The sequence below is a fragment of the Mus pahari genome, chromosome 10, assembly GCF_900095145.1.
Source record: "Mus pahari chromosome 10, PAHARI_EIJ_v1.1, whole genome shotgun sequence".
Taxonomy (NCBI): domain Eukaryota; kingdom Metazoa; phylum Chordata; class Mammalia; order Rodentia; family Muridae; genus Mus; species Mus pahari.
The window spans coordinates 53,884,308-53,902,655 of record NC_034599.1 but is presented as its reverse complement, the minus strand read 5'-3'; the positions used below and the strand labels follow the sequence as shown (position 1 = coordinate 53,902,655).

The 18,348-nt window shown below is 36.6% G+C and overlaps 1 protein-coding gene across 8 annotated transcripts in view; it reads left to right on the top strand.

Annotated features, from left to right (window-relative positions):
• Window positions 1-18,348, top strand: part of Neo1 (neogenin 1) — a 159,435-nt gene that overhangs the window by 43,552 nt on the left and 97,535 nt on the right. For all 8 annotated transcript variants that reach the window (XM_029542722.1, XM_029542721.1, XM_021207610.2 and 5 more), the window contains exons 2-5: window positions 2,027-2,344; window positions 7,583-7,858; window positions 11,296-11,449; window positions 14,504-14,640. In XM_029542722.1, coding sequence (XP_029398582.1) covers window positions 2,027-2,344; window positions 7,583-7,858; window positions 11,296-11,449; window positions 14,504-14,640 — 885 coding nt within the window. The remainder of the gene's footprint in view (window positions 1-2,026; window positions 2,345-7,582; window positions 7,859-11,295; window positions 11,450-14,503; window positions 14,641-18,348) is intronic.

Genomic DNA, 18,348 nt, shown 5'->3' with positions numbered 1-18,348 from the left:
CAAGGCATTTTCTCAATTAGTGATCAAGGGAGGAGGTCCCCTTGTGGGTGGTGCCATCTCTGGGCTGGTAGTCTTGGGTTCTATAAGAGAGCAGACTGAGCAAGCCAGGGGAAGCAAGCCAGTAAAGAACCTCCATGGCCTCTGCATCACCTCCTGCTGCCTAACCTGCTTGAGTTCCAGTCATGACTTCCTTTGGTAATGAGCAGCAGTGTGGAAGTGTAAGCTGAATAAACCCTTTCCGCCCCAACTTGCCTCTTGGTCATGATGTTTGTGCAGGAATAGAAACCCTGACTAAGACAATAGGAATAGGTAAAATAACTTCTGGTTACTTTTCAAAAATTGCTAAGTTCCTCTCCAGAGGTTTTAAGACTTTCCACATACATTTCATAGGCCTCATCATATGGAATTGAGATCTTTTTTTTCTAATACCAAATATTGTTTTGGATTTATCTAGATTTTTAAGTGTTGGGAAGCTCTTTAAACAGTTGAAAGGTTTCTATTTATTGTTTTTCCTTCTGCCATTCTGTTTTATATTTATTTAGAACTAATCACTCATTTATAATACAGGATTAGTGTATCTTGAAGTCACAATGTAAATAATTTAGAAATAACAGTCTTAATGTCATTGTTTGAGTTAGACTTTGTTGAAGATGAAGCTTGATTACAGCTTGAGTTCTTTACATACCAATTGGACAATAGGCTTGCTTTCCTCTCTCCCTCCCTCCCTTCCTTCTTTCCTTCTTTCTTAAGTAAAGGGTGAAGCTTTATCTGCCTAAGGTGCAAAGTTTATACCAGTTTCCTTTGTAATTTTTTTCTTCATATGTGCACAGTGCCAGCTGAAGACTTAGAAAGATTGAACTGTTCTCCTGTGCTGTTTATATCACAATGAGTTCTTGATGAAAAGTAAATGTAAAAAATGAAGTAAAAATGGAACAAAAGAGAATAAAGTTAACAAAAAATTTGATAGGATCTGGGGAGATGGCTTAGTGGTTAATGACCCAGGACTGTTCCCTGCACCAACGTGATGGTTCCCAGTGATCCTTCCAGGGTATCTACTCCCTCTTTTGACCCTGTGGGCAGAACATGTGTATGGTGCACATACATTCAGCAAAACATTCATATACATAAAATCAACCTAAAAAGTATTTTAAAAATTTAATATTAAGATAACTTACCCAAGAATATCATTAATTAATTTTTAAAGTAAGCATTGCTTACTTTAAAAAATTGTGTGTGTTCACATGTGCTCATGCACAAGATGATGTGCATATCTCTGCATGAACTTGTGGAGAACAGAGGTCAACATTGGTTGTCTCCTATCACTGTCTGTCTTAGTTTTAAAGACAGGTGTTCTCATGGAGCCTAGAGCTTCTGTTTTGGCTTGACTGGTTGGCCAGCAAGTTTCTGGGAATCCCCAGGCATAACGTTGTATTGCCAGCTTTTATACAGATGATAGGGAGCTAAACTTAGATCCGTGTATTTGTGCAAGTAAGGACTTTACTCACTGAGCTGCCTTCTCAGGCTAGGAAGTATTTTTCTTACAGAAACATTATAAAGTCAGATAGACGGGAACATTGGGAGATGTGATAGTTATCACCTGTGGTTGCTTGCAAGTCAAGAGGATGACACTACTAGGAAAATGTGCAAACTACATATTGAGCTTATTAAAAGTGCAAATAACTAATGTAAAGAATATTTTATTTACAATGAATAATTTCAGTTTTCTACCTCCATTATGTTCTTTGGAAAACTTGACTTTGAATAAAAGAACTTTAATTCCATTGTGGAGTTTCCAATTAGACTTTTATTAGCTATTCATATTATCTAATAGGGCTTATCACAAGTTTTTTTTTTTAATAGGCTATTCTAAATGAGTCATTTGGGTTTTTTAGTAGTAAACTATATTTAGACATCAATGGCATATCATATTCAGCAATAATCTGAAATAAATCTTTGAATATGTTGTATATTCTTACAGAAATAACAGAAGAAATTTTTATTTGCTTTTCCTTTTTTGTTTTTGTAGGAGCCAGTGTTCGAACATTCACTCCGTTTTATTTTCTGGTGGAGCCAGTAGACACCCTCTCAGTTAGAGGTGCTTCTGTTATACTAAATTGCTCGGCGTATTCTGAGCCTTCTCCAAACATTGAATGGAAGAAAGATGGAACTTTTTTAAACTTAGTATCAGATGACCGCCGACAGCTTCTCCCAGATGGATCTTTATTCATCAGCAACGTGGTGCATTCCAAACACAATAAGCCCGATGAAGGTTTCTATCAGTGTGTAGCCACTGTTGATAATCTTGGAACTATTGTCAGCAGAACAGCCAAGCTCACAGTAGCAGGTAAGTTCTGTTAAGTGATTTACTTGGATTTTCTATTTTTTATAAAATCTAAATATACCAGTATGCTGTACTTTTCACTTAAATGGTAATAAGTAATTTAGGATGCCAGTTGTGTATGTGTATATGCTCTTGTTTATAAGACTGCACTCATTTGCTTAGGGTTATGCCGAAGAAACTGGTGCTTGTTTGTGTGTGTGTGTGTGTGTGTGTGTCTGTCAGTCTGTGTGTGTGTGTGTGTGAGTGTGTGTGTGTGTGTGAGTGTGTGTGTGTGTTGCCTGTCTGAAGGTTCAGAGTTGCTATCTATTTTGTTTTTAACTTGGAAATAGAGGTAGTTCTGTTAGAAAATTAATGTCTTTAAAACCTACTCATAATAACCAGTGTGCCTTAATAAAACTTTAGAAAACCCTGGTGGTAGGGTTTAGTGGACAGCAAAGAGAAAAGAGATACGGTAAGAGGCCATAAAAGAGATTGCTACAGTATACGTGATAAGCAGAAGCCTGGTGTGAACGGTATTATAGAGGAAGTCAGTACATTAAACTTTAACTAAGAAATAGACAGTATTTATTTAGAAAAATATGGTGCTCTTAACATATCATTATACAAGGCAGACTAAAAGCAGGAAGTTGTAAAAAGAAGAATAGTAACTCCTTTTCAAAGGGTCTCTGTTAAATGATGGCAAATGTAAGAGAGATTAAGGATCTAGAGAGATAAGATGTATGCTCTTGTAGGGTTTCCTGAGTGTCAATGAAGTCATCTTGTGAAGGGCCATGTTGTTTTACTCTCCTTGGTCTGCTTCACAGGGTTTGCCTAAGACCATCAGAAAACACAGATATTTATATTACAGTTCATAACAGGAATAAAATTACAGTTATAAAGTAACAACTAAAATAACTTTATGGTTGAATGTCATCATAGTATGAGAACTTTATTAACAGTTCTTAGCATTAGGAAGGATGAGATCCACTGACTTAGAGTCAAATGCTTAATATTTAATTTGTGTATGACTTAATACTACTGTAATCCACATTCACAGATTGAAGGTGGAAAAATAAAAATGGGGGGACACAATCTAACGCCATGGAATTTTCTCTTCTCCCCTCCCCCATACTTCCTAGAGTATGTATAAGTAAATTGGTGTACTGACAATCTCTTTAATGCCATTTAGGACAGGCTTCTGCTTTTCATTTATTTGCTAACATTTCTTTTCTGGTCTCTTACTCAATCCCTTTTCTCTCTGCTGTGCACTGAACCCCACCACCAAAACCATTGTATCCTGCCTCCTGAGATGACCCTTGACTTTCCTTACCCAAGTCTGCCCCTGCTTGCTGGCCTGCCTTCTCATTGTGCTCTCCTTGCTCTAGTCTAGGGTCAGAACACTTTCACCATTCTGTAACATTGTTAATATCTAAGTCTCTTAATCATAGAACTCTTGATTGCTCTTATGAGCTTGCATCCAGCGCTCTAGCTTCATTTCTTATCATTCTACTAGCTACTCCCTCCCCTCCTCCATATCTCACCTTTTAGCCATTTTTAGCACTGGCCATACCAAATGTTGAGTTCCTGTTCAAATAGTCTCTATTTTCTGGCTTTTCCTCCTGTTTTCTCCACTGTCAAAGTTAAAGGCTGCCCATTTGCTTATATAGGTATAATTTAAAAAGATAACAGTTTTACAATTCCTTAAAATGTTAGCCAGAATTACCATATGATGAGTTTTGAAGAGAATTGAGAACATTCATCCGTACAACAGTGTACATGACTACTATTCATAGCAGTACTATTCATAATAAATAAAAGGTGGAAATAACCTAAATGTCTACTAGATAATCAAAATATGAAATATCCATATAGTGGAATATTCTTCATCAATAAAGAGGAATGAAATCATAATGCAGTATGTCTGTAAAAAATATTGTGGTAAGTTAAAGACCCTGGTCATCAATGACTATACACTGTTTGCATTCATATATACAAAGTGACCAGAATAGGGATGTGTAGAGAGAAAATAGATTGGTGGATTTCCTAGGGCTAAGTACCTGACAGCAAATGGGGAATGAATGCAGCAGTGGAGGGGATACAAATGAGTAGTTTCTTTAAGGGATGCTAAGAGGGTCAGCTTATAGAGATGATACACAGCTCTGTTCATAACTGAGTTGTGTACTTCAAGTGGGAAACTTCATGGTGTATAAATTATTAAAAATTGTTTTCAAAAATCATTTTTAAAAAGTACTGCCAAAGTAGCTATTTTATAAGACTACAGATATATTTGGCTGCAAGCAGAACTAGTTTTAGTCATGGCCAGAAAACAGGGAAGTTTTCAAAGAATATTAAAGTAGTTCATAGATTTTTTTTTTTTTAAAATATGAGGGTGCTGTCTTATTTCTACACCAGTGACAATTGTTGTTTTGTCTGGAGAGTAGTGTGGCTGTATGTGTTTCATGCTCAAAAGTTAGGGAATTCTGTGGTCTAAACACAGACGTTGTTGATCCATTCATGCCAATTCCATGTCTCGCTCCCACTCTTTCTCTCTCACTTCTGCACAGGCAGCAGGAGCACAGGAAGCTGAGGCAGCCTTTGCCTTGATATGCCACTTACTAGTTCTTATATCTGCTCTCTCTGTTCAGAACTCTTTGAATTTTCTTGTCTTACAAATCCCACAGGCTTATGCTTTTGAAAATTAGTTAATTTCATAAGACCTCTAAAGGGAGTATGTTTTGGTTAAAAACCCAGAAGATAGTTCTGCCTTTGATTTGTTAAGTTCCCTCTGCCTAGCTTTATTTGATTCTGTGTTTATCTTTGTTAGTTACCTTCTCCCTGATTTTTGTTCTTTCTTTACTGAAGAGATATTTGAACTATTTTATATTTAGTGCTTTCCTTTAAAAATCTCCGTGATATAAAATCAAGGAAAATACATAGCAGGACTAGAAAACTTAGGTGTTATTTATTATTTGGACTAATTCACCATCATAAAATCAGCCTAGAATAATTGTTCATAATCTATTTCCTAGTCTTTACAGAAACATTTTGTTGTATTCTGAGCACATTAGAATTACTTGTAAGGTACTGTTATTAATAGATGGTACTTCAGTGTTTATATGCCAGGCAGTGTGCCATATGAATTACTTAGATTAACTTCTTTAATCACACTGAGGTCTGCTAGTTTTCATTTAACTGATGAAGAAACTGAAGCTTAGAATCAGTAACTTAACCATTTAAGTTCAAGATTGGACACCAGTGGCTAACTAATGCTTTTAGCCATTATGTTCTGTAGCATCTGTAGAATATTTAGAACTTCAGCAATTTCAAACTTAGAGGGTAGATACAAAGATAGAACCAAGAAATCTCATGTGCTTTTTTAAGTCTTCACATGTCTTCCTCATCTCTTGGTTAACATTTTTCAACATCTACTTTATCATTCCCTATCTTAGTTTAGTTTCTATTGCTGTGGCAAAACATGGACCAAAAGCAATTTGGGGAGGAAAGGGTTATTTCAGCTTATACCTCTCAGATCACCTTCCATCAGGTAGGGAAGCAGGGTAGGGAACTCAAGCAAGGTAGGAATTTGGAGGTCATGAAGAGTGCTGCTTCCTGGCTTTCTGCCCATGGCTTGTTTGTCCTGCTTTCTTACAGCACCCAAGATCGCTGTCAGGGTAGCACCACCCTCTTGTGAGATGGGCCCTGCCACATCAATCATTAATCAGGACACACCTCACAGACTTGCCAGTGGGGCAGTTTCATGGAGGAATTTTCTCAACTGTGGTTCCTCTTTTTTAATAACTACCTTGTGTCAGGTTGACATAAAACTATCCAGCATATTACCCAAATACATTTTCCCCTGAACCAAGAGTAGAAGGTGGCAGACATGTTGCTGTTATATCTGCCTGAATATGTGACTTTCCTGAAAACAAGGACATTCTTCTAAATGACCATAGACTTTCATCAAAATTAAAAAATTGTTGTAATACTGTCACAGATCTTGGGAATGTGTGTGTGTGTGTGGGGGGGTAGAAATCAACCTTTCTGGTTCAAGATCACGTATGTCATTTTATAATTATATTCTTATTCTCCTTTGATAAATAATAGGGCCTCAGGTTTTCCTTGTCTAATTTTGAGTTTGATTTCCTGCGAAGAGATTGAGGTTTTTCATTTTGGGGAGGAATATCATGGAAGTAGTATAGTGTCCTTAGTGTGGCACACCAAAGTATATAATATTTTATTGCTAATGATGCTTGCTTTATTACTTTAGATGATCTGTATAGTATTTCTCCACTTCAAAATAAGGTGTGTTTTTGTAATTAATGATTACTATTTGAGGAAGAAATGTTTTGGTATTTTATAAATATACCATTTCTCATTAATTTTCATTAATAGCTATAACATCCATTGTAAGATTGTTGTGTGAATCAGTTGTTATGATAGTAGTTGCTGAACGCCTATTGTTGTTCCTAACTCTGTCGTCTCTGTTGAGTAGGTCTTTCCCTTCTACTCCATATGTTTGTTACTGTTAACATGAGTAAACAGATTCTTGTTTAAGCTTTAATAATGTGTTAGTGTCATTATTCTACAAATTTTTCATTCTTGATTTATGTGTTAAGTAGTTCTGTAGTTCTTCCGCTATATTTTAAGGTTAAAACTTGACCTAATGACATCAGGTGAGGAACCATTTTTATCTTGTACTTTACTAGTTTCACTCTTAGAATCAGCCTCTAATCCAGGAACACTGGTTCCTTGCAGTGAGAATGATACTTAGAAATCAAGATAAAGTCACCATTTGGACTTACTGTTAAAGAAGTGATGTTGATTCAGGGAGAGGGAGAGGGAGAGGGAGAGAGAGAGAGAGAGAGAGAGAGAGAGAGAGAATATGAATATGTGTGTGTACTTGAATATTAATGCATGTTCATTAGTTATATACAAAGTGCATATTTACCCACACCTTTTTAGCTCCATAGTTTTATATCTATAGTTAGATAATCCTTAAGTCTACACTGAGTACTTTGATCATGGACTATACCATAGCATTTACTCTATCCTTACCCTTTTCCACATTGTACCTTGCTTTTCCAGTTATGAGGAATCTGATGTAGGTTATACTTAATGCAGTTATTAGCTATTTGTTTTGTATCATGTATCTAGTCAGATTACACCATATGTTGTGGCCACATGAGCTATCTTGGTGCTAGCCTATATGACTGTATTTTAGAGTAATACTTAATGACTTTTTATTTTTCTTTAATTGTCCAGGTCTTCCAAGATTTACCAGCCAACCAGAACCTTCTTCAGTCTATGTTGGAAACAGTGCAAGTCTGAATTGTGAAGTTAATGCAGATTTGGTCCCATTTGTTAGGTGGGAACAGAATCGACAGCCCCTTCTTCTAGATGACAGGATTGTCAAACTTCCAAGTGGAACACTGGTTATCAGCAATGCTACTGAAGGAGATGGGGGACTCTACCGCTGCATTGTTGAAAGTGGTGGGCCACCAAAGTTTAGTGATGAAGCTGAATTGAAAGTTCTTCAAGGTATTAATCCATTGTCAGGACTGATGGGTTTGTGTTTAATAGATGAAACTGATCTGCTATAATTTTTTAAATAAACACCATTAAAATGCAAGAAATATTACTATTAATATAGTATGTTCAGTTTTTTAAAGAGATTAAAAAGGGGAGGAGCCATAAAAATTCACTGTTTAAAGCCAGGTGTAATGGTGCACACCTTTAATTCTAGTACTTGGGCATCAGAGGCAGGCAGGTCTTTGTGAGTTCAAGGCCAGCCTGGTTTACATAGAGAGTTTCAGGATATCTAGAGCTTCATAGTGAGACACTGTCTTTAAAAAAACAAAACCAACCCCCCCCCCAAAAAAAAACAGATTAAAAAGAAGCCCATTGTTTGGTTAATGTATTATTAAAAATTTATCCAAGGCTAGGAATGGTGGGACACACCTTTAATCCCAAAAGCAGGCTGATCTCTGAGTTCCAGGCCAGCCAAGATTATGTAGAAGGGCCCTGTCTTTAAACATTAAAACTTAACCAAATGAAATAAAAATGAAATTTCTCAGGCTTGCTGTACATGATGGCATAGACCTAGAACCCCACTAGCTGTGCATGATGGCATAGACATAGAACCCTAGTACTTGAGAGGCTGAAGCAGGATGACCTTTAGTTGGTCCTTCTGCCTACCCTACTAAGAGCTGGAATTGTAGGTTGTGTGCCACCATGCCTAGCTACGTAGCTTTGTATCTTTTGGCAGTCCTCTATTCTTTGCCTTCTCCACAATAGGATACCTTTTAATAGTTAGGTTTTTTTTTTTTTAATTTTGTTTTGTTTTGTTTTTTGTTTGTCTTACTGAAAAGAATCTTGTTTAAGGTATTAAGATTCTTGGTAATTCAGATTCAAATTATAAATATAATTTGGCTGTCCCTGACTTGTTTAGGATTCCTGTTCATAGAAATATATGACTGATTTGTAGACTTATTTATAACATGTGAACTGGCTTGTAGTTTAAGACCACTGTTATGAACTTGATATCACTTGTGAGGGTGTTGCTGATGAACCTTGAACTGATTTTCTTTTAAATGTAGCTTCTTTTTGTTATTGCCGTCCCTGCCCATTTAATTCCTATCCTAGTGTATTCTCAGTAATCAGTTTTCTAAATAGACAATCTTTGCTCCATCTCAACTAGGTTTCTATTACTATGGTAAAACACTATGACCAAAGGAATTTAGGAAAGAAGTTTGTCTTAAAATTCACAGGTCACATTCTATCACTAAGGGAAGTCAGGGTAGGAACCAAAGTCCAGCCGCAGAGGAACACTGCTTACTGGCACACTCACACGTGGCTTGCTCAATCTGCTTTCTTTTACAACTCAGGACCACTTCCCCAGGGTGGCATTGCCCACAACGAGTTGGGCCCTCCATCAATCACTAATCAGGGAAATGTCCCACAGGCTTGTCTACAGGCTAACATGGTGCAGGCACTTTCTCAGTTGAGTTTTTCTCTTCCCAAATGACCATAGCTTGTGTCAGATTGACATAAAATCTAGACAGCACACTTTCTGATGGTTTCCTTATGTCATTCACAATGAAAGGTTTTGGCCTTTAATCTTAATACCCCCCCCCTTTACCTTTCTTTTTCCTTCTCCTCTTCACCCCTCTCTCAGTTGTGACCAGTGTATGCTACTGTAAGAGTTCCAAATGCTTTACTTTAGAGCTTTTCTATTTGATACTTTCTCTGCTTAGAATCTTGTGTGTATGGGTCACTTTCTTCCTTCAGTGCTCAAATGTCACTTTGATATTTGAATGATATTTGAGTCCCTTAGATATTCTGTTTCAGACAACAACTATTTTTTCACCTCTAATGCTTTTTCCTTTCTCCTCCATAAAATATATCAACATAATTGTCATGTACAGTATCTAATTTGTCTTTTTTCCATTATTAGTATGTAAACTCACTGAGAGTAATGAAAATTTTGGGCCACATAGAAACCAATAAGTTTTTGTAACAAATTTGCTGAATTATTTGTTAAATTTGATTAAATGTATCTACATTTATAGATATAAATTTATAAGTATTCCTAAGTAATTGCAAGTGTAATTAAAGAAGCTGTTACTACATAATAATGTCCTCTACCTGACTTGCTTGGTTGTATGTATTTCCTTTCCACACCTAAGATAGTATTCAAGCAGCTCCTTAGAGTCTAATCCAAGAAAACAAGGTTAGTGGTTTTAAATGATGGAACTACAACTTAGTACTTGAAATAAGAACAGAATTCTGGATATTTGCTTATTTAAGTACGAAGAGAGCTTTTCTTGGCAGTCACTTGGAGTACAGCCACCTTCTGCACTCCTACAGAGTTTTGAGGTCATGTTGGTTAAAAGAGAGTGGTCTTATTTCAATCACAAGCCTGTTTGCGTGTTGGCTGCACGGGTGGACACAGGTAAACACCAGCCTTAGAAGCTAACAACTCAGCTGTGGGTTGGCTGACTTTTAAAGGCAGGGCTTGTCACCGATTGGCTTCTAGAAGTATATTCACTGAAATGAATTGTTACTCATCTATTAGGTAGTATTTACTTGTTACCATGGCTAAAAAGCTATTAATTGACTAGATAGGTTTAAAGACCATTTTGGTGGTTGTAACCGTGACTAGAGAGAACACCTCACCTGACACTGGGGATAGGAATTAAATCTCTACCTGAGAGTGATCTCAGATTTCAGTATTAATAAAGTAAAATGCTAAATTTTATCAATAGGAGTGTGGCCATGTCATATGTCTACAAGAGGACAACTATAAATATAGCATGTATAAAATTCATATATATGCTATATGAATATATTGGCATCTAGATAGTTGCTACATTACAAAATAAAAGAATTAATACATTTTTTTGTTTTTGTTTTTGTTTTTGATTTTCTTTTCCTAAGACAATTCTCCTAGCAGACCTGGAACTCCCTATGTAGACCAGGCTGGCCTCCAACTCACAGAGATCCTCCTGCCTCTGCTTCCTGAGATTAATGGCATGCACTACTCTGACAGGCTTGGTAGACTAATTTAAAGAGATGAAAACTCAGAAAGACTTTCAGACATAATAGGCACAAGAAAAGAAAGAAGGAGTCAGTAGGGAGGGACACACAGGTATTGAGTTTGTTTAGTCTCTGCTGTGTGTACCCTCATGTGGTATTGTATAGATTCGTGTTGTGTGTTCCTCATTTGACCAGAAAGTACCATGTAAGCAGGAACTATCACCTAAATATCTCTAAGACTCCTAAATAACCTACACAGTACTTCACATGTAGAAAGAACGTGGGAAATGTTTGCTGTTCCAACAGAATTTTCTTGGGTTAGTTTTGCTTCTTTTCTCTCATAAAGCCACACGGCCTGAGTAGGAATTAGCTGTTCTTCATGGCTAAAGCTGTGAGGTGCTTTGTCTTTTACTTAATTATTCTTTCATTCAAATTCCTAGGTCCTGAGGAAACTGTAGACTTGGTATTTTTGATGCGACCATCTTCTATGATGAGAGTCACTGGTCAGAGTGCAGTGTTTCCATGTGTTGTCTCAGGGCTTCCTGCTCCAGTCATTAGATGGATGAAAAATGATGACGTGCTTGACACAGAAAGGTAAATACTGCCTGCTTAGTCTAATGCCGTTTGGAATATCAATACATAAGAATTGACTGCTTTGTTTAAGCACATGGGGTTTTCATATGCCATCCAGTATTTTTATGCTGTATCTATGGTGTCTAAAGAAAAAGCACACTTTCCAGACAGTAGAGGGGTTGATGTTGCTGCTGCTGCTGTTAACCTTCATTATAATTAGCTTATGGGGTCTGATTGCCCTGAAGTGTTGCATAAGCTGCCAGATCTGACCAGGTTGAGTCATTTTCAGTCTTACATGCACTGTGGGAATTTCTTCCTTTGCTTAGTGTAAGTAAATGCCTTCCTTCTTCCCAAGTGCTGGCATTACAGGCAGTTACCACAGCTGCCTTTGTTTTGCTTTCTAAAGTCCTAACAAGACATAAGCTATGTTTACAAGTTATATATCTTCTGTAAGAGCCTTCTCTGTTACAACTCATCTTCTGCATCTCTTGTCTCTTCCTTATGAAATGGGTAATTTCCTCAGTTGTATTGTCTCAAAAAATTCCTGGAGTGGTAGTAATGGTTCAATAGTTAGGTATGCTTTGTTTTCAAAACATAGCTGTTTCAAGCATTGTAAATGTGCTGGCATCCCTGTCTTCTACCTAAAGTGCCCTTTCAAGTTATGATGGCTCTAGAATACATCTAGATATTGTCAAATGTCTTTTGAGGAAGAAAACCATCCCTGGCTGAGAATGACTCTTTCAGAGCAGTATATAAAATGCAATGCATGCATCAGATATAAACTAGTTTTCCGATAGCCGTGCTAAAGCAATATTTATGTGTGCAGCACTATTACAGTGATACTTTATGTGAGGTACCACTTAGAATGAAATATAGTTCATCATACCACAGCATTATGAATGTATAAGTGAGGTACAGAATGATTTTTATTTAATGAATAGAAGTAAGGATTTCTGTGATCTTTGCAAGACTTCAACAAATAGTTATTGAATGATATTCGAGGTACATCCCTAGGTCTTCAGAGCAGAAGAATAAGAGAGTAATAGACATATAATGTGTCAGGTTATAATAAGTACTCTGAAGAAACTCAAGATATAGTATTCCAGGGATTAGAGAGTGGCAGAATGGGGTTAATATTGTATATGGAGTATTAGACAATTGTTCTCATAGAATGGTAATTCTCAGGGTAGAATCTAAGTGGCCAATATAAACAAATCATGGAAGGAAAGTAACATAATATCCCCAGTTATATTTGAAGATTTTTTTTTTGACAGCAAGCGGTTTTTAATCCAATGTGAATATATTATGATGAACAATATTTCTATGAACTCTGTGGCTAAACCAGGAGACTTTGAAGAACAAGTTGATTTTTTTTCTACCTCTAGTTCTCTAGGCACTTAAATATGTATGGTTATGTCGAGGAAAGTCTGAGAAATGCTGCTTTGTTGGAGAACTTCAGGACTTAAGGAGATTGCAATGTCAGCACTCTCCATCCTGGTCTCTCTATCTGGGGAGACCAAGTGTTCAACAGTGTGCTTTTGGCTGAATTACTGAGTGTTACATGAGGAAACAGAAATAGGTAATAAAATACAGAAGTTCTTCAGGTTGGATGTAGGTAGTTATCCATAGTATCTTTGTTTTTGCCAGAACCTGAGAAGTGTGGGTGGATTTTGCCTAATATATTACTTAGATTTCAGATTTCAAGATTAAAGGGGGAAAATTTATAGAAATCTCAATAGTGCTGGGCTATGTAGAAAAACAAAGTATTGTAAGCATTAGGCATCTTTATTACATCTTTGCAAACAAATACACAAAATAACTATAGGTTTTTTTTTTTAAAAAAAACAAATGTATTAAGAATCGATAACATTTAAATTTGTTCGTATATGTTAATATAAAAAAGCAGATAGAATGAGGGATATGGAAATGATTTTGTAGAGGATCCCAAAAATGAGTGCTAATACAGGAGGTGAGCAGCAACAAAGTATACTTCAGTGATTGAATAATACCTTCTTTTAGAAGATTGTAGTTCTGAGTGCAGGGACAAAGAAAGGGCTTGCTTACCATACTACAGCTCTTTGTGGTGTAATGGCTGGCTCATACTTCCAGGATCATCAAGTATAGGAGAATATTCTTCAGAGTTTCACTTTTCAAGACTTCATTTCTAGTTAGGACCAGTCTGAAAATAATAATTAAATAAATAAAAAAACTTAAAGTGGCTGCTTTAATTGCATTTCTGTAGAATTATATTCCTTGCTTTGTGTCATATATCTTTATCTATTGATCTAGTTCATAATTCTCCAGATTAACTAAACTTTAACTTTAGAAAAATTTGAGAATATTGATTTCCAATTTTTTTCTGTTATAGGATTGTTTTTTATGTAAATAGGCTTATATCACTGTAGATTTATGAAAGTATTTATCATCTTTATTGTAAATGGAGTGATGGATGTTGGCTGATTTGCGCCCAGTACACACCCCGGGAGTTACTCAATGGCATCTGTCCTTCCCTTTTCCTTCCTTCCTTTCTTTCTTTCTTTCTTTTTTTTTTTAAACAAACCCAGCCCTATCCCCACCTCCTATTTCCTAGCCAGGTCACCATAGGAAACTTTCAGTTGGTGGCACTACCTCATGACTTGTCACCTCGTGACTTGCTGTTTGAGTTAACATTTTGCCCTCTGTATTTTTCTTCCTGTTAGTAATCTCATCATGGCGTAGCTGTGGTGAAGTTGGTCTTAGATTGGTTGCAAACTTTAAAATACATAATTTCCATTAAGCCTACCAGAATAGGGAGGCAGGAATACACTGGAGTAAGTTGAATTGGTCATAGAAGTAATAACTCTTGGGGAATAGCTGGAAGTGCTAGAGATTGTGAACATTTATTTGTACATGGTGGCATTTATGCATATAAGAGCAAAACAAACATTACATTTGATGATTTTTTTTGTTGTTGTTAATCTTAGTCTGCTTGTAGCCATCACTATAACAGTATTTATGTGCTTTTATGTGAAAAGCCTCATAGGAATTGTTTTCCTCATGCTGAAATATATCATTTTGTTTGTGTGTTTAATCCAGCTCTGAAAGGTTGGTCTTGCTAGCAGGAGGTAGTTTGGAGATCAGTGATGTCACTGAGGATGATGCTGGCACTTATTTTTGTATAGCTGATAATGGAAATAAGACAGTTGAAGCTCAGGCGGAGCTTACTGTGCAAGGTATGTAAATATTTACTGTGTAATTAAAAATATTGTATACTGTCCAGGTCTACTGATTGTTTAACAGTAATATGAGAAAGGCAGTACATCATAATAGTTAAAATGCAAACTTCTAGACCATATCACTTGAATTCAAATTCTGAGTCTGCATTTCACAGATACAGCAATAGAAATTTTTCTTTTCATATATGCGTATGTGGTATATTTGTATGCATGTTCACATGTGTTTGAGGAACACATGTTGGGGAGTGCATGTCTAGTCCTGAGACTGATAGCAGAGTCTCTTAGTCAAATCTAGAGCTTGCTGATGAGGTTATTCTTGCTACCCAGCTTTCTGTGGAGATTCTCTGTCTTTGCCTTCCAAGGCTGGAATTACAGATGAGCTGCCATGTGCACCTAATGTTTGTGTAGGTTCTGGGATCTAAACTCATCCTCTTTACTTCTATGGAAAGTGCTTTAACTGCTGACCCATCTCCCCCACCACAATTATAGCAAATTTATATAGCTTTTCTGAACTCCATCTTCATTATCTGTACAAGGGAGATAATAAGAGTACTTACTTTTAGCCGGGCGTGGTGGCGCACGCCTTTAATCCCAGCACTCGGGAGACAGAGGCAGGCGGATTTCTGCGTTCGAGTTCCAGGACAGCCAGGGTTACACAGAGAAACCCTGTCTCGAAAAAACCAAAAAAAAAAAAAAAAGAGTACTTACTTTTTGAGATTATTTTGAAGATTAAGAGCTAATCCTTATAAAACTCCCATCTCAGCATTATTGTGTTTCTGTTGCAGTAGTGTTGGTATTGTTGGTAATGCTATTGTCAAGGAGGAGGGTTTGATCTGGGGCATCTACAAAGTTCTGTACACTTTTACTGTCTCAGGATGTTTTTCCCCAAAGACGTCTGTTCCCTGATTCAGAGTCATGTCTCTGAGTATTTGTGTTCCTTCTTTGGGGTGTATAGATGATGCTAGAAGGACTGCACGGTGCCTCTTCATGTCTCTGGACTTGATGCATTGATACTTATTTCTTTCTTTTAAGCTGATGTTGAGCATCTCTGCAAGAATAGTTGTTGGTTTTTTTCCCCCTTTTTCTATATTCCTATTTCTCCTTTTTAGGTTACCTGGTTTAGAAGTCAAGGAAAATAAATGTGGCATATACACAAGCCTTTTCTTTATACATGTCTGCCCTGTCCTTTTTCTTTTAAAAAAAGTACTTTTGAGTGCTGATCTTCTCTTCTGATTTGTTTATGGTGTTGCTAATACTTGTTTCCAATAAATCTCTTATGGGTCTTCTCTGTTAAATTTAGAGAAACACAGCCCTGCTTGGGAATAGAGGCTGCCTGTGCTACTAATTTGTTTCATTTGATAATATCCATTGTGTGATCTGGGACTTGGTGATATTAACTTGTGTGTTTCATCCACATGAAAATTCACTTTTCTTTGTATATTTGGTTTATTTCAGAGTCAGACATAATGTAGCTACATTTCTAACCCTGGTAGTCATCTGGGAACTCAGATGTTTTTTTGAGAGCAACTGGGGAACAGTGCTTGGGGTTAGTGTTGATGAAAGGATAGAAAGCATATCTGTCCTTCCTGTTTGTGGATAGGTTTATACTCTCTGAGAACAAAAAGGCAGGTCATGGAGTTGATATGGCTATTGTGTCAGATGAGCTTAGTCCATGTCTTTGGTTAGATAGAAGGAGAAATATGGGGTGTAGTTTTATAGGGTGATCAGTTTAATTCTTCACTTCTGTATAAAAAGGGTTGGGAAAATAAAACACTCAAGGACTCTATCTGTGGTCTCTGTGCTTCCTTGGATCATTTTTCTTTGCTTTCCCCCATTAATTAGATACTTGTTTACCAGTCTCCTCCATTGTCCTGGTCAATTCCTTTCACCTACCTCTGAGTGTTAGCAAGAGCATCAAATGAAATATATCTGTTACCCTTGTTAACTGCTTGTTTTGCCTCACTGTTTTTCTTCATAAGGACTTTTGTCCATATGGTTGTTTTCTATTTTATTTTTATTCATTATATGGGCTCTAACTGATAGTCTGCCTGTGAACTGAATTATCTGAGTTTTGTTTTGTTTTGATTCCAGGATTTCAGGTAGTTCAGGCTGACACTGAACTTGCTAAGTAGCCAAGGATAGCTTTTTCACTCCTGCACTTTCCTCCTTATATCTCCTGTGCCATCACATCTAGTTATTAACTGAAAAATATAGGCAATATATACATTTTAGTTTACAACTAGTTTCATATTAAGTATCTATGCCTGGAAAAAGTGCGCTTGAAATGAGTTTGTTTGAGAAAACTGTAGAGAAGTTTCACATAATTAAAATTTACCATCTTGCAGACCAACAGGTTATTGATACAAGAATAGGCAATAAAAAAGAATGAAGTCCAACTAATAATTGCAGTACTGTGATCACAGTTGTCAGGATCAAAGCCTGACCCTAGCAGCACCAATAAGCCAGGATTAGCTACCTGTCTTCAACAGGCCAATTAAAGAGAAAAATAACAGTGAGAAGCAGAGAAAGATTTGCTCAATGTGACCATAGTGCAAAGAACAAATAAAGAAGTCTAGTGACCTCTACTTCTCAAGTCTTGAATTATGTATGTCACAAACCCCTTCATGGGGACTTTTTTGTTCATATGGTTATAGACAAAACTTTAGGGTTTTGTGGTATGCATAACTCAGCAGTCCTGGTCAAGGTGGGATCCTGCCCTTCACTGCTGACCTTCATTATCTGGGCTCCATTCTTTCCTGCCAAATAGTCTGGCATACACTAAGAACTGTGGGAAATTTCTGCTTGTGAGGAAGCTTCTTCTTCTGAGCTGAGGAAGGTATCAAGCTTCACCATGAGCTTTCTGGAGGAATTCTGTGTCTTGGCTATTTTTACTAGTTTGATAGTCAAAGAGAATATGTTTTTGACAGAATACAAATATCTATCTTCAGAATATTTTTGTCCTGCTGGAATGGTTACAAATATACAGTTTAAAATATAAATATAGGGATTCACTTTCAAGGAGGAAAAGACACACACGCACACACACACACATACACACACAACATTTATAACAATATTATAATATGTAATATATTATTAAGTGTTAAAAGAATAGTAGACTTTTAACTGGAAGAAAATGAAGTTGGTTCTAAGTGTGAAAACACAAAGAATAAATGGAGTTATGTTTAATATTACCTTGGATGGAAGAGTGTATCTTAAGAAAAGCAGGGACAAGAAAGCTGGCTCAGGCAGTAAAGATGGATCACTTGTCTTCCAGAAAATGCCAGGGGACCTGAGTTCATTTCCTAGTACCACATTGAGCATCACATAACCCTCTTATTTGGGGGCTAGGGTTTATGTCTCTTGTTCTTTAATTCAGGTAGGTTTTGAGTTATTTGGATTAATGAGAGTATGATACAAATGGTTCGTGACTTCTGAGGTTTATGTTTTAAAGCCATGTATATTGCCTTTTCTGATAGCCAAGAATAACGAAGAGGGTAGTCTTTAATAAATTGTGACAAGACTAAAATTGGAGCCTTCTCTTATATCATATATGAAAGTCATCCCAAAGTAGATTAAAGACTTAAGATTGACTCTGTAAGCTGCTGAGAGAAAGAATGAGGGGAAAGTTTAAAAGGTGCTTTAGTTGGTTTCTTTTTTATGTGACTTATAAAGCACAGGCCAAAAAAAAAAAAAAAAAAAAAA